The sequence below is a fragment of the Ochotona princeps genome, chromosome 6 (assembly GCF_030435755.1).
Source record: "Ochotona princeps isolate mOchPri1 chromosome 6, mOchPri1.hap1, whole genome shotgun sequence".
NCBI lineage: Eukaryota > Metazoa > Chordata > Mammalia > Lagomorpha > Ochotonidae > Ochotona > Ochotona princeps.
In genome coordinates this window covers 1,327,453-1,350,137 of record NC_080837.1, presented here as the reverse complement: position 1 = coordinate 1,350,137, position 22,685 = coordinate 1,327,453, and the positions used below count along the sequence as shown (strand labels likewise).

Below are 22,685 nucleotides of genomic sequence, written 5' to 3'. Positions count from 1 at the left end.
TACTGATTGTGCTGCTATGAACATTGGGATACATGTTGGTTTCTCATAAAACAGGTAATTTGGATATATTCCTAGGAGTGCTATTGCTGGATCATACGGTATGTTGATTTTGAGTTGTTTGAATGTTCTCCATACCGATTTCCATAGAGGCTGTACCAACCTGCATTCCCACCAGCAGTGGAGTAGGGTTCCCTTTTCTCCACAGCCTCGCCAACGTGTGTTGTTGGTGCTTTTTTCCATGTGGGCCAATCTTACTGGCGTTAGGTGGTACCTCCTTGATATTTTAATTTGGATTTCCCTTATTGCCAGGGAATTTGAGCATTTTTTAATATGCTTATTTGCCATTGGGGTTTGTTCCTTTGTGAAATGTCTGCCCATTTCCCGTGCCCATTTCTCGAGTGGCTTATTTGTTTTGGCATTTTGGTTGTTTTGTAGTTCTTTGTGTATTCTGGAGATTAGCCCTCTATCCCCTATGTAGTGTGCGAAGATCTTCTCCCATTCTGTGGGTTTCCTTTGTTTTTTTTTCTTATTCATTAATTACATTGTATCTAGATACACTTACATGTGACACAGCCAACTAAAAACTCCACAAAGGAATGGTAAACAGGAAATCTGGAACAGAAGTTATCTCTGATGAGGAAATGAAGGAAGTGAGCAAAGGATAAGCACCTAAGTAGAGCAACCAGCAATATTCTAATTCTTGGGTTGGGCTTGCATAACGTGAATTTTAAAACATACGCTAACAGGAAACTAAATCTCAATATTGTTAGGGTGGACATTTGATTCAGCAGTTACAATCCCTCTTGGGAGGCCTCTATCTGGTATTGGGGTGCCTGTAATTGAGTACAGGGTCCATTTCTGAACCCAGCGCCGTGACACTGTACAGCCTGGGAAGCAGCAGGTACTTGGGTTTCTGGCACCCATGCAAGGGACCTGAATTGCATTCCAGACTCCTGGCTTCAGTTTTGCTCAGTTCCTGCTGATGTGGGCATTTAGGGAATAAACCAGAACACGACGATATCACTCCCTCTGAGTCTTACAAATAAACAAATAAATCTTGTATGACTGTAAGAACTTCAAAGTTGTTTAAGTTTTATCTACCACGCAGTTAATAAAATTCTATATAAGTAGACTTAATAACAAATTTAAGTGAAGCAGTAAAGTAATTCTTGAAAACTTAATATAAGTATGATTCTCACAACATTTTTAACGCCCAACTTTCTGGATGTTTTTTTTCAAAAAGGAATGAAGTAAAAAAAGCTTTACAATACCTGATTTCCATGAAGGTCCAAAACATCTAAATTTTTTAGGTTCTCCAGATTTGAGATTTTCTTGATTCTGAAAGCCAGAATAAGTACGATAAGTTGTCAACAAATCAAATCGCACTAAGTATACTGGTGTAACCAATGTTAACACTTCACTCGGTCTTTACATATATTACAGTCGCTATAATATATATTAGCTCATAACACAGCTTCTCTTAAATGGATTATACATTTAAAGACTCAGTATCACCAGCAGAAAGGCAATCTCAATGCAACCTTTCCAGAGAGGAGCAAGTCTGCATCTATGACCCTCAGGACAAAACACTTGCTCCTGGATTTCCCTTCCTTTAGAGTACAATTCAACTGCCCCGTGCCCTCCACAGGGTACTTAGCCCAGCCCTGCCTCCGCCAGTCTGGTGTCTGCCCACAGGCTCACAGGGGCATTCCTGTGCCATCTCCACTTCTGCCTGTGCTCTTCCCCTGAGCTTTCACATGGTTCATATCTTCCCATTATTCAGGTCTCAGCTCAGATGCCTCCACGTGACCCTCCCTTCCTGTGTCGGTCACACTATTCCTCCTACGCTTTGACTCCCAGCATTTATCACACACAAAAGGACATTATGTATGAATTCGTTGCTTTTGCATCGCTCTTGGCAAGCCAAAATGTGAGCATCTAGAAGGCAGAAACTTTGACCTGCTCTCTATTGCATCCTCAGCGCCCTCGGAGTACAAAGGAGCCACCTAATATCTGGTTACTGCAAACCACCTTAAGGCTGTGTATTGAGCAATCAGTTTATAAAAGCATTAGCTTTTATTTGGAACTTCCGATACAGCATTTTGTAAAAAGCTAGAACTTTGTGATAAAGTTCACTAGCATGGAATTCTATCTCTAAAATGTTCCCCTTCAGGGTCCCTAATAGCTAGGTCTACCCATGAGTACCCTCATTCCTACCCTCCACACTACCCACCTGCTTCCATGGGACTCTCCCACGGACAATGACAACCACTCTGACTTTCTGCTGTCTCTCTCCCACAATCTTACTTAATCCCACTGCCAATATTCAGTAAAGAGAAGGGAACAGTGGCAAACAAGCGATAAAGAAAATGAAACTCACAAGGTCAGCACCGTGGTACAGTCGGTAAAGCTGCGTCCTATGAAGCCACAGGCCATGTCCTAACTACTCCACTTGCAACCCTCTGCTAATGGCCTGAGCAAAGCAGCAGATGGCCTTGCCCAGATGAGCTCCTGATTCCTGCCTGAAGCCCTGAGCAGCAAAAGATTGTTCTCTCTCTCTCTCTCTCTCTATCCTCTCTCTTTCTCTTTTTCTTTCCTTCCTTATCTCTCTCTCTCCCTGTAACTCTTTAAATAATCATTTTGTAAAAAACGAAACTCTTGTGACCCATCTGCATTACCATCCTTATCTACTGATTTATTGTCACTGTTTACTGCCAAGTTTTCAGAACTTGGATTATCTCTTGGAGCATCATATGTGCACTGATCACCATATACACAATGCAAACTTAAGCTTCGTGAATTTATCCACTTGAACTTAATCATCTTTGCAAGAAATCACAGACTCTCCACTTGACCTCAGTCATCTTACAGCACTGCCAAATTCAGAATTACATCAGCCCTAACCAAGTCAACCCAATTTCATTTACAAAACTATTTATCATACATGAATCATATTTTATCTCTACATGCTGATGCTTCATCTAACTCCCCTGAACACACTCTCTTCACTAATCTCTCTGCAACTAACACACTGGAAGCCCTCTCTCTTCCTTGCGAGTACTCCACCCTCTGAACACCCTGCCTCACTTCATCCAGACCATTACATCTGTCCACACTCCCCGGAATCTTTCATTAGCTTTCATCCAGAGCCACGTGTTCCAAGTATCCTACCCACCATTTAAGTCTCTGTAATTACCAGGCTAATAGCCAAACCAGCTGGGAGACGAGACAAAACTTTCAACAAAACCCTTCCTCTGTGTACTTATCCCTTGAAACAACTCCAACAGTTGGAGAAAATGACAGTTCCCTAATAAGAAGGCTTAAGACACAGCCTTTCTTATGGCAATCTGACCTCAAAGCTGCTCTCGAAGTCTTTGATTCAATTATTCCATACTCCCAAGTTCACATTCCTTAAAACAGTGGACAGTGGTTCCCAGACTTGTCTGTGCAGCAGGCTTGCCTGTACTGCCTGTCTCCTCCTCTGAACTGGCTTGATCATGCTGTGGCTCCCACATTTCTGAGTTAATTCAAACCTTGGCCTGTGATTACTATGCATTGGTTTTACTTTTTTTTTTTTTTTTTTTTTAACATTCTGAAGCTCACACCCAGGGATAATGAAGACTGTCTCAGCCCTGTTTGATCAGTGGAGTCTGTTTGCTCAACTCTAACAAACCTTAAGTACCTTTAAGGCAGTTCAGTCACAGAAACCTCCACATGTAATAACACATCTTTCCGCAGAGCTCCACCAAGGCCTGGCAAGTTCCCCCTCTGTTTTGACAAGCGGGCCCTTAGCTTGGATTCACAGTAACTTGATGACCTTCACTTCTGATTGCTCCAACAGGAAGAAAATAAGCAGAGTGCCCAACTGGAGAAGCCCAACACCAGCCAACATCTTGCTGCCTGGTTCTCAGGAGTCAATGTTGCCATAACTTCTCTCCCTCCCTCAGCCCGAGAGGAAACGATCCCATCCTAAAGAATTCAGAGGCTAGGAAAGGCACTGACTAGAAGGCCACATCAGATGAGGCAGTGAAGTGAAGTATGTGAGAATCCTAATCCGTTGCCACATAGCTGAAGTTTTACATAAATACCACTGTGAACTAAACGACTCACAGTTCTCCCACTTGAACAGAAGCTGGGAGAGGCCCAGGTTCACCTCACTCAGCACCCCAGGCCCCTAGGGCTGTATCTCGGCCTCTCTGCACACCCTAGCACAGGATATGCCAGTATAAAGATTCCAACTCAGGACTTTCACAAATGCCATGCTTCTTAGGTGCTGGATAATTCCCTAAGTGGGAAATGTCAAGCAGTCCATAGAGAAAGGAACAGAGAATCCAGCATGTGGCTACATCCTGGGTACCAGAAAAATATGCAAAAACTTCTATTCACTAGTCTGCAATCAGGAGGACACTAGAAACACCAGAGTAGGTAATCAGAAGAGATGGAAGGCAGAAAAATTAGAGGGTAAGAATCTCCAGAGCAAGGTGGTGCTGGGAGTTCCTTGGAGACAACACAAACTTTACACACAGACTCGGAAGAATGCTAGCTTTCAAGCAGAACTCTTTGTGGAAGCTGGCTGAACTCAGACATGTGGTTGCCCTGGATTACACATATGGTTCCACTGCCTTGAATAAAAAGATGGCTTAGGGCTTTGCAATGTGACAGGGGGAAGCCTTTCCAAGCATGGCCAACTGGGAGCAAAAAGTGGTAACGCCAAAGTGGTGGAGATGATGGCAGCTGAGCACCTTCCTGGCCAGCACTGGAAGCCAGGTTTGCCCAACTCTGAAGCACAGCTTCAGGATACAGGTGGATCTTCCTAACTCCCAGGTCCCTGGCTGGGATAAAGCCAGCTGGCTGGAATGCACTTGGCAAATGTTTAGGGAGCACATTTTCGTTTCATTCATACTTGAGCATTATGTAATTTATGAGAACACACAAGGCTATCTTCTGACTTGTTTTTGTTTTCATTCAAGAACACTAACAGTGTTAAAACTGTAAAACAATTGGGCCCAGTACTGTAGCCTAGTGGCTAAAGTCCTCGCCTTGCATGCACCGGGGTCCCATATGGGCACCAATTCATGTCCCAGCTGCCCCAATTCCCATCCAGCTCCCTGTTTGTGGCCTGGGAAAGCAGTAGAGGATAGCCCAAAGCCTTGGGACCCTGCACCCATGTGGGAGACCCTGCACCCATGTGGGAGACCAGGAAGAAGTTCCTGGCTCCTGGCTTCTGATCAGTGCAGCTCTGGCCATTGCAGTCACTTGGGGAATGAATCCGCAGACAGAAGATCTTCCTCTCCGTCTCTTTTCCTCTTTGTGTATCTGACTATCCAATAAAATTTAAATAAATCTTAAAAAAAAAAGAACTGTAAAACACCACTTTCTTCATGTTAAACATTAAAAATGACCAAAGGCACAGAGACATACACAGATGATGGATGAATGGAAGCTGGAAGAAGAGATGGCCCTGGATTTCTCAGATAAGGGCAAAATACAAGAGCATTAGGCCCATAAAAGTGGAACAGCAAGGAAACTCAACATGATCAAAGGGTTAGATAAACATATGTTTTCAAGGCATGGCTAATTTAAAACAAAAAACAATCTGAAAGCAGAAGCAGGAAGAAACAATAGAGGGAAAGATGATTTGAAACAGCAGAAACCAGGAGCATCTCCTAGACGCTATGTTTTAAAAAGGGAAGATTCAAACTTATCACTGGAAGACATCCAACCTGAAGATACAGAGGTAGAAAACCAGGAAGAAATAATGATTGGTGAAGAAATGAATAAACTATATTAAGCCATAAAAAAAAAGAAAACCAGGAGAAACTCCCCTGGAAGAACTAACAGGGGACATCAGCAAGCAATAGTTCATTGCCCTTGTCCTTTAATCCCTCATGGCCATGTATCACTTCCAACTGTATATGGTGTGCATACAGCTAATGCTGCCAAGTTCCTTTTGCTTCTGTGTTTCTTCATCTGTAACCATAAGAGCTGAATACTGAAGTCACTTTAGGAAAAACCAGGTTTCCTATCTCTGCATAGTGCTGTAATAACAACAATGATGGAAACCTTCAGAGAAATCACAGACAAAAACCAGGAACCCTAGGGCCAGTTGTGGCACGGGAGTTCAACTGCCACCTGCGATACCAGCATCCCATATGGGTACTGCTTCAACTCTCAGCTGCTGCACTGCTGATACAACTCTCTGCTACTATTCACCTGTAAGACCCAGATGGAGTTCCAAGCTCCTGGCTTTAGCCTGGCATAGCCCCGGCTATTGTGGCCATTTGAGGAGTGGACCAGCAGATGGGAGATCTTTCTGTCTCTCCTTCTTTCTCACTCTTTCTTTTTAACTTTGCCTTTTAAATAAATAAATAAATCTTTTAAAAAGTAGCCAAGGGCTGGGCGCGGTAGCCTATCAAATTAAGTCTTCACCTTGCACGCGCCGAGATCCCATTTGGCGCCAGTTCGTATCCCAGCAGCCCCGCTTCCCATCCAGCTCCCTGCTTGTGGTCTGGGAAAGCAGCTGAAGATGGCCCAAAGCTTTGGGACTCTGCATCCACGTGGGAGACCTGGAAGAATTTCCTGGCTCGTAGCTTTGGATCGGCTCAGCTCCAGATATTTTGACCACTTGGGGAGTGAATCAGCAGACAGAAGATCTTCCTTTCTGTCTCTCCTTCTCTCTATATATATGCCTTGCTAATAAAAATAAATAAATCTTTTTTAAAAAGCCAAGAATCTTGGGACATTGTCTTGGAAAAGTATGCTGAATTATCAGAGGGCAATGGGAAAAAGGAGCATAGAAGCCAAGGACACACCTCCCCAAATCATAGCACCTCAGCATACTGCATCATCTAACCTGAAGGGGGTGGAGAAAGCACAGCAAAGAAAGGCTACCCTCAGACCTTATCCCCTCTTGCCCAGCCACACCTCTGCAGCACCATCTGCTGGCCATCAAACCCAAGCACACAAATAACTTTATCTCTTTGGGTCTCCATTTCTAAGAGCTCCTGCATCGTGCAAAACCTACAGTAAGTCAACTTGACATGTTTTTCTCTTTCATCAGAGTGTCAGCCATGAATCTCAGGATGGATGGAAACAAGATGTCCTCCTCCTCTCCCCTACAAGAAATAATCAATCCAAGCTCTAGCTTGAGGGCAACGAGGCAGGAGACAAAGAGGAACCCAAACTAAGAGTAATGCTTGGTTGATCAAATATAATTCCTCTTGAATACCGCTAAACAGCCCTTCTCTGTGGGAACTGCAAAAGCTACCTACTAAAACAGAAAGAAAAATTGTGACTAAATCCCAAGAAAAGGACTCATACCGAGCTGAGTGGAAGCAGCACCGAGTTCACTCAGAGTGCAACATGACATGCGCTGCGCCCATCTCCTGAGGAGGGATGTCACAGCATCTCCACGGAGTGCCCACCCTTGGGCCAACTGGAGGAGAATCCCAAGGAGGCACACAGCCTAGAGTGAACGCACATGCTTAAAACCTTTCCAAAGAAGCAGCCTTAAGGCCACAGTGTGCTGTTTATCTCCATTCAAGATACAGCAATGGACAAGGATGGCAACAAAATACACTTGATACGCGTTATTGGGTTTGACAAGCTGTCAGCCTGAATCTCACATAACAAAGCGGAACGAAATCCTTTCCATGACGACCGCAGTCTTCCAGGAATCCACCCAGACAACAAACACAGAGAGAAGGCAAAGGTTTCTCACAGATGTTCTCTAGGCTGTTAAGAAACATGCAGTGGGCCCAACACAGCAGCCTAGTAGCTGAAGTCCTCGCCTTGCATGCATTGGGGTCCCATATGGGCACCAGAGCATAGCCCAGTGGCACCTCTTGCCATCCAGCTCCCTGCTTGTGGCCTGGGAAAGCCTTGGGACCCTGCACCCATGTGGGAAAGACCCAGAAGAAGCTCCTGGCTTCAGATCAACTGAGCTCTGGCCATTGCAGCCACTGTAATAGAGCAGAGTAGAGCAGCGGAGAGAGGATTTTTCTTTCTGTCTCTCCTTCTCTCCGTGAATCTTTCTTTCCAATAAAAAATAAACCTTTGAAAAAGAAAAAAAAAAAAGAAACATGGAGTTGTTCCTTTGGCCACATACATGCATAGCTATAAAAAAGATGATCCTGCAGATGTCAGAGAAATGGGTATTGTTCCAACAGGAAGGTCCCTTAAATGTTGCCATGGCAAGTAAGAAGAGTCTACCTACAATGCTAACCTAGCGTGCTGATGCAATCGTTGTAAGCAAGTTCAGGAAAAGAGTCTTCCTAAGAGCATTTAAAAGCAGACTGAGCATATTAAACATTTAAGAGCCAAAGTACCTTCCTGAAAAATGATTGGAGCTGAAGGAAGCCAGAGAGAAAGGTCTCTGAGCTCCACTGCAGTGCCAGCCTGCTCCACCCAGAGGAACCCACACTGTCAGAATCCATGGAAAGGAGCCTGAGTGCCTGGAACCCATCCTCCAAGAAATCATGGCATATCAGGAACTGTAAAAATAGATACACACATAACTAACCAACCTCTGGACCCACAAATATTTCTTAATTGAGTTACAAATGTGCTGTCCTGAAGTGTAAAAAGAAAAAACAGCAAAACTAAGTCTTCATTACTCAAATAATTTTTTCAAAGCTGTGAAGTTATTAAATCTATTGATTTATTAGGTATTACCCAGTTCTGAGTTGCCATAAAAATATCTAGAGGAATGGGGTTGACATGGGAGTATAGCCAGCTAATCCTTAGACTGCAAGCAGTGGCATGCCATATGGATACCAGTTCAAGTCCCAGATGTTCCACTTCCAATCCAGCTCTCTGCTTACAGCCTGGGAAAGCAGCAGCCCATGGCCATGGGTTCCTGTACCCACGTTGGGGGCCATGGCATTTGTTCCTGGCTTCTGACTTTGGAACGGCTCGACTCCAGCTGTTGCTACCATTTGGGGAGTAAACTAGCAGACAGAAGACCCCTCTCCATCTCTCCTTCTCTCTGTAAAAATCTGCTTGTCAAATAAAAATAAATAAATCTTTAAAAAATAAAATCTAGCAGCTAGCATGGTAGCAGGCTAAGCCTTTACCTGCGGCACCAGCATCCCATATACGCAGTGGTTCAAGAATTGGCTGCTCCACTTCCGATCCAGTTTCCTGCTTATGACCTGGGAAAGCAGCAAAGGATGGCTCAAGTGTTTGGGTTCCTGCACCCACATGGGAGACTTGGAAGAACTTCCTGGTTCCCAGTTTGGACCAGCCCAACTCCAGCAGCTACAGCCACTTGGAGAGTGAACTAACAGATGCAAAATCTCTTTGTGACTCTGCTTTTCCAATATAAGTAAGTAAATAAATAAATCTTAAAACATCTAAAACTCAGCGTTATTCCACACGTAACATCAGGATGCGAAATCCTGCTCTACACAGAATACCTGTTCTTCCCCAGCAGAAGGACACGGAGGGATCTCAGAGTAGAAAGCCCACTAATTTCTTCAATCTGGTTATCATATAAGTCCAGGAATATTAGCCTCTGCAGATTGGAAATATTTTGGATCCGAGTTATAAAATTGTGTTGGAAGTTCAACAGGCGCAAGTGTTCTTCCCCATCGATGATAGGACACACCGTCAACTTTTGCCTAGGAAGAAATGTCCAACCATTAGTAAGGTTCTGAATGAGCAATCTCCCGCCTCTTACAGACATACCGCTACCAGCATCGCTCTGTGCACACAGTGAGGGGAGAAAACGACAAGTTGGACCACTTTCAGCCCTGTGAACTCAGCTACTCCTACTTCGTTCTAAGTCACAAAAAAAAAAGGACAACACACTTTAAAGGAGGTAATTATTAAAATTAACTCTTGCTGTACCTTTACAAATACAATATCAGCTATTTCACAAGAAACTAGCTTGAACAGCAGGAGACCCTCTGTGACAGAGGTGCAGACAGCTCAATTCACGATAAACTCACAGAACCGTGCTTGACAACAACCCACCAGAGTCTGCCCTGGTAACACAGCTGGCAAAGGAAACTCCGTGGAGCCACAGACCCTCGTGCTAAGTGGTCGCTCCGACATGGAACTCGGCCACCAGCAGCACACGTGAATGGAACATTCATCCTGGAATGCAATAGGGCGCAGGGGCCCTCCCTGAGCCATCCCTCAGGGCTAGTGTATGTGTTTACATGTCCAGTACTAACTGTGCAAGGCATTTAGGGTACTACAGGATGCTGGAAGGTAGCACAAAGCCTTAATAATACATGCCTTCAGCTGTGTTTAAAGCAGTAAGCCTCCATTATGCAAAAGATTAAAATGTATGGCATACAAAGCAGTGCAGAGCCCTTTAACAATTCTAATGGTGTAACGGCATGGTTAAAGAGAGGATGTACTATGCTTTCTTGATATGTGATAATTAATATATTATCTTTTTATGTAAGGAAGAAATTGACATCTTGTGATTCAATTATCATATTAGCCCTTGTCTGTGTTCTCCTGGAACAACAGTCTTTCTTCTTTCTATTTGAACAATGTAGTGAGTGGTATATTAAGTCTATGTTTATAAATTGAAACTCTGCTACTGTAAAAGCAGCCAAAGGGAAAGAAAATAGGAAGAAAGGAAGGGAAATCTAGCAAGGGGACTATGATTATTTTCTCAAAATTTTGTCTATGAAATCTGTCCTCATTGTATTAATTTTGAAAAGATTCACAAGTTTCAGAAACCCAATAGTGCTAAATTTCAAGATAATTTTGTGTAATTCCACACAACTCTTATTTCAACACAGTACTCTTAAAATTTTTAGTATTGCAATTTCAAATTTTAAAGAATAATATAAGCGCCCATATTTCCTCTGCCTATAGGCAAGAATTGCCATCTGTAACATGTACATTTTATTGTTCTCTTTCTATATATTTTCCTTGATGAGACATTTGAAACTATGAAATAGTTCAGCTTTATTCAATAAACAGTATTGTGCCAGTGTTCTGGTAATGAATAAAAAAAAAAAAAAAAAGAGAGGATGTACTGAGTGAGTCTACTCTGACAGGTTCAAAAGAAGCTTCCAGATGAACACAGCTCTGCCTGGAATGAGCCACCAGGTTTATTAGGAACAATTTTCTTTCAGTAAACATCAGGTTAATGTAATGACTTAAAGTAGATAAATCAGGGACAGGACAGGCTAAGTACCCACCCACTTGACATGTCAAAACACCAGTTAGAATCCCAGCTACTCAGCTTCTAATCCAGATTTCCTGCTAATGTGCCTGGGAAACAAGCAGAAGGTAACCAAATTACCTGGGTCCCTGCCACCTGTTGGGGAGAGCAGGATGGAGCTCGTGGCTCCTGGCATAAGCCTGGTCCACATCTGGCTGTTGTGATTTGGGGAGTCAGCTGACAGATGAAAAGATCTCTTTCACCCTCTCCCCACATCTCTGAGTCATTACCCCCATCACTCTGCCTTTCAAATAGATAAATAAATTTTTTCTTAATTTAAAGATTTATTCCTATTGGAAAGTCAGATATACATAGAGGAGGAGAGACAGAGAGGAAGATCTTGTGACCAATGATTCACTCCCCAAGTGACTGCAATGGCCAGAGCTCGGCTGATCAGAAGCCAGGAACCGGGAGCTTCTTCCTGGTCTCCCACATGGGTGCAGGGTCCCAAGGCTTTGGGCCGTCCTCGACTGCTTTCCTGGGCCACAAGCAGGGAGCTGGATGGGAAGCAGGGCCACCAGGACACAAACTGGTACCCATATGGGATCCCAGCATGTGCAAGTTGAGGACTTTAGTTTCTAGGCTACTGCACCAAGCCTAATAAAAAATCCTTTTTTAAAAATAAATAGGAGTCTTTATCCTGGCACATTGGGTAATTTTTCTACTTATAACAACAGCAACCTACATCCAGAAAAAGCAGCAGAAAATGGCCCAAGCGCATGGGCTCCCGATACCTATGTGGGAGAACCAGATGAAGCTCCTGGTTCCTGGCTTCAATGTGGCTCAGCCTGACCACCATATCTAGGGAACGAAACAGTAGATAGAAAACACCTCTCTTTCTCTTTTCTCTCTCTCGCTCCCTCTTTCTCTCATCCTCTCCTTTTATAGTTCTGACATACAATAAATGAACTCTCTAAAATAAACCAGAGTATAAGTGTAGGCAAAACTGTGGAAGTGATTCAAATCCTCCTTATAATAAAAAAATAAAGATTTATTAGCAGAAAGACTAACTGGATATTAATAGCAGACAAAGATGCAACATTAAAAAATTCAGGTACCGGCTTAAAACAGATGACAAGTAAAAAATACTAGGCAACAGTTTAACTTTTTTTGCATATGGCTGATATTTGCAACTCACTTCCTGCATTTAATTGCACCATCACACTGGTGTCTGTGGTTAATAAAATGTGCACCTTTGTGCTGCTGCACCACCTTAGCAAAATAAACTATCTCATCCTTCATGCTTCACTCTTTTTTTTTTTTAAAGATTTATTTTATTTTTATTACAAAGTCAGATATACTGAGAGGAGGAGAGAGAGAGAGGAAGTGGAGCTGCCGGGATCAGAACCAGCGGCCATATGGGATCAAGGCGAGGACCTTAGCCACTAGGCCACGCTGCCGAGCCCAACATGCTTCACTCTTCTCTGCTTCTCAGTTAAATTTACTAATATGCTGATAGGCCCAATTCTCAAGTCAGTCACCATTAAGGAAACAAGCCCCAGCAATCCCTGCCGCAATCCCTTCCTGGACTCCACACACAGCAGCTAAGTCCCAGTTCCAAGGCTCACTTGCTCATCCCTTAACTCCACAACACCCCGCCACGCCATCAAAACAAGCAAGCAGACACGCGTAAGCACCAGCGACCAGTGTGCTTCTGACAATCTGATCTACCTCGTTTGCACCTGCTTCCTTCTCGCTGCTGACAGGCTGTCTCCCTGCTACTCCAGGCCTGTCCATCTGAGTTCCCCAAAGAGGCACAGCTTTGCTTTCACAAATGCCAGCTTTCCTTCTCCTTACTGGATTCCATCCTTGAACCCTCGGGCTCCTGGCTTAATGCTGCCCAGCAAGATATATTTCCTTTGGAAATCTCTGCTGGTACCCGCCGACCCCTGACTTAGTTCCTCGCTGCTGATCCAACTCTGACACTTCATGCTGATACATGGGGTCAAACTAAGCGGATGAGACTTTGGAGACTCTGCCCCTTGTTTGGAAACATGCACATCTCCACCTGATCCAAATGTACTTCTCAAGCCCATAGGACCATGCAGTCAGGAACACATCTTCCTAACCCTCTGGGTCACCTCCAGCTACAACAAGAGTGAACTATACATTATGTCGCCATCTCACAAATACTGGCTCCTGTGAACATCAAGTAACACACAGCTCCAGGACTCAGGTACTAGCCTTGGCTGAACACTTAAGGATTGTGAGAACAATTCTCACCTAAGCCCTCAAAACATTCCAATGGCATTATGAAAGGTGTATTAGATACCATAACCCTGCGGAGCTATCAGGAAAGTTACTGCCCTCTGCTGTTACTCCGTCTGCGAAACATGTTAGGCCCTCCGGAGAAGCTTTCTCCCAACTGCAAACGCAGGTGGGCCACTGCCTCTTCCCATCAGGCAAGTGAGCTAGGGTACAGGTGTATGCAGCAGAGATGTGTTCTCTGCTGGTTACACCACAAGCGTAGCAATTGCAATTCTTCCTCCACCGTTCTGTTACAACTATCTTCTTGAATGCAAACACAGGAGTCAAGTCCTAATTATATGTATTCATTAAAAAACGAAACAAAAACACTTTTTTTTTTTAAGTCGACAATCTCCTTCGTACCAGGCCCTGTATTAGGAAGGAACAGAAGGGTTTCAGGAGGTATGGGAGGGAACAGCAGAGAGGGCAGAGCATTGGAAGGCTTGAGGCTGGTGGGAATCAGACTAGATCAACAAGTACAAAGTTCATTCTATACTAAACATCAGTTTATATTATTTAGATATAAAACTCCTCATATACCTCTGGAAGGATAACCAAAAAAAGAAAACTGGTTAAGAAATGATTCTGGGGTCCAGTGCAGTAGCCTAGTGGCTAAAGTCCTTGCTTGTGCATGTCAGGATTCTATATGGGCACCGGTTCTAATCTCAGCTGCCATGCTTCCCATCCAGCTCCCTGCTTGTGGCCTGGGAAAGCAGTTGAGGATGGCACAAAACCTTGGGACCCTGCACCCGTGTGGGAGACCTGGAAAAAGCTCCTGGCTCCTGGCTTCGGATTGGTTAACTTCATCTTTTCTTCTCTCTGTGTATCTTACTTTCCAATAATAAATAAATAAATCTTTAAAGAAAGAGAGAGAGAGAAAGAGCGAGAAATGATTCCTCTTGATACGGGAACTGGATTGCTGGGGCATGGGGAAGGAGGAAGACTTTGACACCTTTCCAATCATGTACTGTCTCTATGCATTACTCAGAAAGCAACAGAAAAGGTATTACCCTCACCTTTCCAGGGTCAGCCTGTCTGAATAAAGAATCTTCTCTTCAGAAGAACGGTGGAGAACAGGAAACGATGGCATTGATGAGCTCACCAGGTTAATATGGTCACCTATTCAAAATGACAGGCAAGTTACTTGATCCGGAAAAAGCTTCAAAACCTTGAGATTAAAGCCACCTAGTCGGAGAAACTTTGGCAGCTACACACATCTCCTCTAGGAAGTATTTCCAGCAGCCCTCCATATCTGAAATTCATCTGAAAATGAACCCCTCAAAATCTAAACTATGTGTTCTCAAATCCTGTTCCCGTGGCCTTACTGTTTGGTTGAAAGCGGAAGACTTGCTTTAGCGTTGCCTTTGATCCTTCATGACCTAAACTCCTAGCACTGCATTGAACTCTCCTCTGAGATGACCGCCCCTCATTACCAGACACATTGGGGCCGGCACTATGACAGCCCTGGCGGATCCTGGCCTTGGGAGGTGTCTGAAAGGAAGAATCTCCGAATGCTGCCAAGGAGCTCAGGGCACTTTTCACTTCCAGCCCGTACAGTTCGGTCACGTTTGTTGTGGATGAGATGCATGAAGATTTGCTACGAGGCGAAGGACTTAGGACTCTTCCATCTCCTTCAAAATATCAAAAAGTTCATCATAAAGCTACACAGTGCATGAGCTTACTATAGAAAATACACAGAAAGGAGTTTTTGGAAAACAGAGGTTTAGCTACGAATGGTAAACAACACTGCAAAGACACTAAAGCGGCTACCAATACATCTGGTCAAGTTAAAGCTAGCATCTACAGGGCAAGTGGCTCCCCTGAGACACTTGTATGTTGTGGATCAGATGGCGTCTCTGCTCTCAAATAGCCTTTACCATATTGAAAATTAATTTAATACATAAAACAGGTTAAAAAGAATATCTGTTTATACATTTATCTAGTTACTTATCACTTACTTACTAAACAGGGTTATGATGGGTTTAGGGGAGGTAGGTACTGAAGTCTAGTCTAAAGAACTAGAAGACAGTGATCAGTGTGTACATAGTGGGTTGGGCCTCCACCTTGGTGCCAGCATCCCATATGGGGGCCAGTTCAAATCCTGGCTGCTCCACTTCCAATCCAGCTCCCTGATTAAGGTTTGGGAAGGCAGTGGAGGATGGCTCAACTTCTTGGGCCCCTGCATCCATGTGGGAGACCAGAAGAAGCTCCTGGCTCCTGGCTTTGGCTCAGTCCAGCTCTGGACATTACAGATATGTGGGGAACAAATCAGTAAATGGAAAATATCTCTCTGTATGACTTTCCTTCTCTCTGTAACTCTGCCTGTCAAATAAAAATAAAATAAAGCTTTAAAAAAAAAACCAAACTAGAAAAGGGTAGTACTTTCAAGAAAAAAAAAATGAACAGAAGTTCCAGAAATGAGGTAAAGTTTGAGTAATACATCAAAGGCGGCCACTTGAATACTACAGAAAATCTACCATATTTCCCACGAGAAAGAGAAAATCTACTCAAAGTAATAACTGATGTTGAAGTGCCTGAGGGAGAAACTCCTGGTAAAATAAAGTCTAAGATCACCACAAAATTTTGCATAAACTCAACAAGGTAAAAGCATGAAAAAACAAATCTAGAGAATTAACATTCTTTGGGAGGCTGTCACACAAAATGATGACAATTTGAATTCAAGTCTATATACATATTTATAAATATAGCAAAGAATTTGCTACTTTACAATATATCAAAGGATTTGCTAGTTTCTCTAGGACAACAAAGCATAAATGGAAGTATCCCAAATGTAATTTCTTGCACAAAATAATTATCACATCCCACGTTTCTGAGCATCAGAAGCATCAAGACAATGAATAATACAATGATGTGTGTAAGCATCATATTTATCAAAAGACAGACTTCATCAAATGACCACCTGGCAACAGGATACCATGGATAGACGGACAGACAGTATAAGGCATTGTCATATATGAGGGCACTTCAAAAAAAAAACAAACTAAAAAGTTCACAGAAAATGAAATTACAGGATAACTTTATTTTGGTGTAAAGGAGTTTAAAATCCACATACATGAAAGCTCTTTAACAATGCACTGACTTCAAACTTCCTTGCACCAAAATATAGTTACTTCTCAGTTCTACTTTTCTACAAACTCTTTGAAGTTCCCTCCTCTGTATTCACTCATTTTGGGGATGTTTCTGATCATGGAAATTTTGATTCTTGGATTCCAGTCAACCTACCATGATCTTAAATGCCAAGCATTATATAAAATTCTACACATATTTTTAAATTTTTTTTCTTTGGAATGAATCAATCAATATTAGGTTAACTGAAATTTATTATACAGTAGTCCTCAGACTATCTGGCTCATTTAACAAATCCAAGAATGAAAGGGTTGGGGGCCTGGCAAGATAGCCTAGTGGCTAACTCCTCTCCTTGCAACCGCTAGGATCCCATATGGGTATTAATTCGTGTCCCAGCTGCTCCACTTCCCATCCAGCTCCCTGCTTCTAGCCTGGGAAAGCAGTACAGGATCGCCCAAGGCCTTGGGACCCTGTACCCGTGTAGGAAACCTAGAAGAGGCTCCTGGCTCCAGGCTTCATATCTGCTTAGCACCAGTCATTATGGCCACTTGGGGAGTGAACCCAGCAGATGGAAGAGCTTTCTCTCTATATCCCCTTCTCTATATATATCTGACTTTCCAATAAAAATAAATAAATATTTAAAAAAAAAAAAAGACAAGACTCTATGGGTTAACTCTTAACATTACCTCAAAAAGCCTAAAAGAAATCACAACTCAGCATAGATAACCTGTCAAACGGAGACCAACATACCAGGAAGCAAAGATATTTTGCAGTACGTGTCTCTACTCCCAAATAAAAGTAGAACTCCCAAGGAAATATTTAAACATAATTTCACAGTATGAAATGAGATTTTTTTTATCTTTGTCTATACCTACCATGCCATGAGACATTTATCTTTCTTTTCAAGATGTATATTATTTTTATTGGAAAGTAAGATTTACACAGAGAAGGAATGACAGGGAAAAGAACTTCCATCCACTGGTTCATTCCCCAAGTGGCCGCAACAGCCAGAGCTCAGCTGATCTGAAGCCAGAAGCTTCTTCTGGGTCCTGCATGCAGGTGCAGGGTCCCAAGGCTTTGGGCCATTCTTGACTGCTTTCCCAGGCCACAAGCAGGGAATTGGATGGGAAGTGGAACAGCTGGGACATGCAATCAGCACCCATATGGGATCCTGGCAGATGCAAGGTGAGACCACTAGGTTACAGGGCAGGGCCCATGCCATGATACATTTAAATAGCAGAAAGTTAGAGTTGTAACTTTTACTAAGTGACTATACTACTGTGATAATGGGTCTGGGAGGATGGTGGGAGGTGAGAAACTGTATTGTTTAAAATGATAATCATAATAAAAAGAAATCACTTCCCAAGTTTTAGACTAACCAGCTAAAATGAAACGCCAACTTTATTTTTCACTGAACTATCACTGGTCAATTTATGTGCACAAGCTACGAACTATTTCACTGACCTTGAAAACAAGAAATAGGCTGAAACTGGGGTGGGCCCGGCGGCATGGCCTAGCGGCTAAAGTCCTCGCCTTGAAAGCCCCGGGATCCCATATGGGCGCCGGTTCTAATCCCGGCAGCTCCACTTCCCATCCAGCTCCCTGCTTGTGGCCTGGGAAAGCAGTTGAGGACGGCCCAATGCTTTGGGACACTGCACCCGCGTGGGAGACCCGGAGGAGGTTCCAGGTTCCCGGCTTTGGATCGGCGCGCATCGGCCCGTTGCGGCTCACTTGGGGAGTGAATCATCAGACGGAAGATCTTCCTCTCTGTCTCTCCTCCTCTGTGTATATCTGGCTGTAATAAAATGAATACATCTTAAAAAAAAAAAAGAAATAGGCTGAAACTAATTATAACAACTGAGTATTTTGGATGCACTGCATCAGATCCCCAAATTGTCCTGATGAAGTGCTACTTAAAATTTTCACAATGTGTTGCACTGTTAGCGGTAGAATGTTGAGTACAAAAGTCAAGAAAGTGGCTCTAAGTTGTGTGATCTTTTCTGCATGAAACAGAGAAGGAACTCTGGAAACAACCAGGCACAATTTTAACACACGTTAAATGAGGCTCCTGTCACACAGAATGGTTTTGAAGAAAATATTTTAAAGAAAAATCAGTTTCTTTTCTTCTGTAGAGTTTATTTGTATTGTGCGGGTCAATTGAATATTTAGAAGACATTACTTATTACCTAGTTACACAAAATTTCATACATACATACATACTCTTTCCCATTAGCAAATATCTAGTAATACTTCACCACGGAAATAAATTTGCCTGGCCAGCCATTTACAAATGCTTATCAACTTCCTACTCTAATTCAAGAAAAAGTTGAGAAAAGTATTTAAGCTTGATTTATGATTAAGAGGGACAATTAAGATATTAGTGTAAAAAAAGATATTATCCTAAAAATATGAAGGAAATTTACAATGCAAGCAAAAAATATCGGAGCTGAACATTTCCAGTTTCTCATCCACAATTGCGTACCTAAAACAGTAGCAGGCACACGGTGTAAAATCCATACATTGTACTGTGCCAAGGAAGACAACAGATGCTCCCCGTGCAGAGGAACTACAGTTAGACTGAGGTCCTGCTCAGCAACTGGCCAAGGCAAGAGTGAGGAAATAGGAAGAAAGAGACGTGTCAGTTGCGTTCGGCCCAAGATAAAGGCCCCAAGGTACCAAAATCAAAAAAGAAAAGTATGAAACTGTATCATAAAATAAGAAAAATCAATAAAAAATGAAAAATATATTTGCACTCAATAAACTCGAGTGCTTTAAAAAAAAAAAATGCTGCACGCTCACCCAGTAACTAGCTGCTCAATCTGGAGGGGCTGTACCCATCAGCCCTCACACGGTCTCCTCCAGGAAAGGGTAGTGAAGGATACCAGCACACTACAGATCCTCAGTTACTAGCCACTAACAGTCACACATGCTGGAGATCATTTTTCTTTGATGGGAAAATATGCTTCAGAAGTATAACCAGCTCATGTAAACAGCATCGATCACAGTGGTTCTCACCCATCAGAATCCCCTGTGGCGTGACCAAAATGCACATTTCCAGATTCTACCCAGATCAGAATGAGATATATGGGGGGGATAGGATGGCTAAGAATCTGCCTTTTTAAAAAGATTCCAAGGAATACATCCTATCTTTATGGTCTCTGTTATATAAAGTATCTAATTATATGCCACAGTCAAGGGAAAGATTGCTTCTTTTCTGCTCCTGATTTTCTGTTCTTCACCCAATTTCCTAAATGTTTGTGTTCCCATACCGTTACCTCACTAACTAGCCACTTTACCTAGTTCTAACAAAACATTTGCAACATTCCTTCCCATTCTCTTATATAGCCCACCCTCAAACTAAACTATTAGAAATGATCCACTCCAATTCTGACTTAAACTAATTCTAAACAGATTTGATGACCAACAAAATATGTCATTTGTAATTCAGGTTTATTCATATCTAGTGACCAACATTAAATAAATATTATTACCCTAGAAAGATGAATCGTATTTGATCGCTACTCACTGTTAATACCTTGTCTACTGGAATAGTTTCTTTCAAGATCATGTTGTAAGAGTCGACCAGGGAAGGATGGTGTGTCTCTATTTAGCTTGAATTCAACCTGAAAAACATCATTGAAGAAAAATTGGAAAAACATATAGTGTTAAGTAATGAAGTTAATTATAAAACAGCACACCATAATCTCCTGCTTGAGAATGTCACGCTAAATGAAAGAAAAGAAAGCTGTATGTTGTACAATTCCACTTAGCTGGAATATTCACAATAGGCAAATAGAAAGAGAGAGAAAGAAAGAAATTGAACCAAAAAAAAAAAAGGAAAGAATTAGGAAAACAACAACAGAAAAGAAAGCAAAAATGTATTTGTGGCACCTGGAATTTACAGAAGCAACCAAGTAATGGGTTATGAGGATTTTGTTTAGATGCAAGAGTTCAGACACAAATAAGAAGTGATGACCACACCACATTTGAATGTACTTAGTGCCACTGAACTTTAAAACGGTTTAAATGGCAAGCCATACATTATTCATATTTTATAATCCATAAAATCAGTTCATCTCTTCAGGTCAGATTCTGAGGAACGCCCAATCCCTCCATACCCTCTCCGAAAACCCAGTGATTAAAAGAATCACTTGTCTGAGAAGTACAAAAGTGCAAAATCACAGCTCAATGCTGCTGAAAAGGATCATGGCTACTTTGATCACCCATTAAGGGTTTTTACTAATTCAGGTTCAAAATCATTGCCTGGTAGGAGCACTGAGGAAAAACAATCATAAAACAACCTCTTACAAGTACACACAAAAGGTCCTAAATAAGCATCTTAAAAGAATCACAATTCTTCCCCTTCACCTGTGTTAAAAACACGTTGCATTTACATTGCATTCTGACGAATGATATAAGTTAAAGAGATCTTCTCAGAACACAGCTCAACAAAGACAAAGTGAATGATTTGGAAATATGCTGGATGAGGCACATAGTTCCTAGACATGCTACAATGTTGGAAGAGGATTTATCCAGTGAAATTAATCAGGAGAGCTTTGGAGATGCAGCAAATTCAATTATAATGAAGCGTATTTTCAATTGAGCCAGCTACCCACTGTTTGCTGGGGTGAGCAAAGGTTTGCAGCCCTGGGTTCCCCACTTTGATGCACACATCTGCATGCTGGCCTCCTGCCCTTTGCCTCCTCATGCCCTTCTGGCCTCCTCTGGCTGTGATCTGTTATCAGCACCTCCAGGGACACCTACTTAACAACTGAATCAGCTCAACTAGGTGGCTGGCGCCATCCAACTAGGTCAGAGACAGAAGCATGAAGTTGTGTCTTGAGGCACAGCTGGGCGGGAGGAAGGTAAATAGATCTGAATGCGGAGATGCAACAGAGCAGGGAAGAAAGCATCTGTTATCTACAATATCTCAAAAATCAAATCAAATCAAAATCAAACCAAAATTCTAGAAATCCCCGAGATCATGTAGGCACATGATCTACAGAAAACGCAATCTCGTGTTCACACGTTACCTTTTAAGTCACATTAAGCCTAATGTAGTTCCGCTGTTAAGGTATTTCCATTCCTCCTTTTCGCAATATTTGTAGATATCCCCTCTCGGTCAACCAGATTTTTGGTTAACCATTTCCCATTGCCATAGGGCACACCACCTTACATTCACAATGAAGAAAGAAAGAAAAACCATTTCCCTACTAAACTAGAGCATGCCATCAACTTTAAGGTGGACTCTGCTTTCAGAAATGTGTGTCCAAGAAAAGGAAAAGCCTTAATCTCTTGCAATCAATGAACTAACATTCATTTTAAAGAAGTCAAAGTTTGGCTGTATGTGGGCAGAAAGTAAACAGCAGCCTTACAGCGCAGACCAAAGTATGTATCCTTGAAATGGGCAGTTCAAATCTCCTCTTCGGGCCCGGCGGCATGGCCTAGCGGCTAAAGTCCTCGCCTTGAAAGCCCTGGGATCCCATATGAGCGCCGGTTCTAATCCCGGCAGCTCCGCTTCCCATCCAGTTCCCTGCTTGTGGTCTGGGAAAGCAGTCGAGGACGGCCCAACGCATTGGGACCCTGCACCCGTGTGGGAGACCCAGAAGAGGTTCCAGGTTCCCGGCATCGGGTTGGCGCGTACCGGCCCATTGCGGCTCACTTGGGGAGTGAATCATCGGACGGAAGATCTTCCTCTCTGTCTTTCCTCCTCTGTGTATATCTGACTGTAATAAAATGAATAAATCTTTCAAAAAAAAAATTAAAAAAAATCTCCTCTTCAAGTCACGCTATTTGGGTCCCATACAAAACCAGTTCTCACCCATCAGAACACCAATCTGCAAAAATCTTACTTTGTGCTTCTCAGGAAGTGATGAGGTTTGAATAACCAGATGAAGCCCACAGTTCACCTGAAATGTAAAAGAAAAAGAAAAATGAGCCATAAATGTTGCTCTACACTCACCCAAATGGCACAGAAACACACACATCCAGCAAACAACCAGATTGGACTAGGATGCCCGAACTGCCTCTGTCTGCAGTAACTGATCATGTTCTGGGCATTTGTTGGAAACAGTAAAATCACAACTAAGAATGAAAAGGTTTCACTGATTTATCTTCCAATACGTCGGCCACACTCTGGGCCCTTCTTTCTTCTGACGCCTGC

The 22,685-nt window shown here is 42.7% G+C and overlaps 1 protein-coding gene across 3 annotated transcripts in view; it reads right to left on the bottom strand.

Annotated features, from left to right (window-relative positions):
- Nucleotides 1-22,685, bottom strand: part of LRRC49 (leucine rich repeat containing 49) — a 174,682-nt gene that overhangs the window by 151,239 nt on the left and 758 nt on the right. The window contains exons 2-7 of one of the 3 annotated variants that reach the window (XM_058665291.1): nt 22,375-22,431; nt 20,049-20,145; nt 14,869-15,066; nt 14,452-14,554; nt 9,417-9,620; nt 1,272-1,338 (exon numbers count right to left, since the gene is read on the bottom strand). In XM_058665291.1, coding sequence (XP_058521274.1) covers nt 1,272-1,338; nt 9,417-9,620; nt 14,452-14,554; nt 14,869-15,066; nt 20,049-20,145; nt 22,375-22,431 — 726 coding nt within the window. The remainder of the gene's footprint in view (nt 1-1,271; nt 1,339-9,416; nt 9,621-14,451; nt 14,555-14,868; nt 15,067-20,048; nt 20,146-22,374; nt 22,432-22,685) is intronic. The other 2 variants (XM_058665293.1, XM_058665294.1) reach the window with 2 other exon arrangements.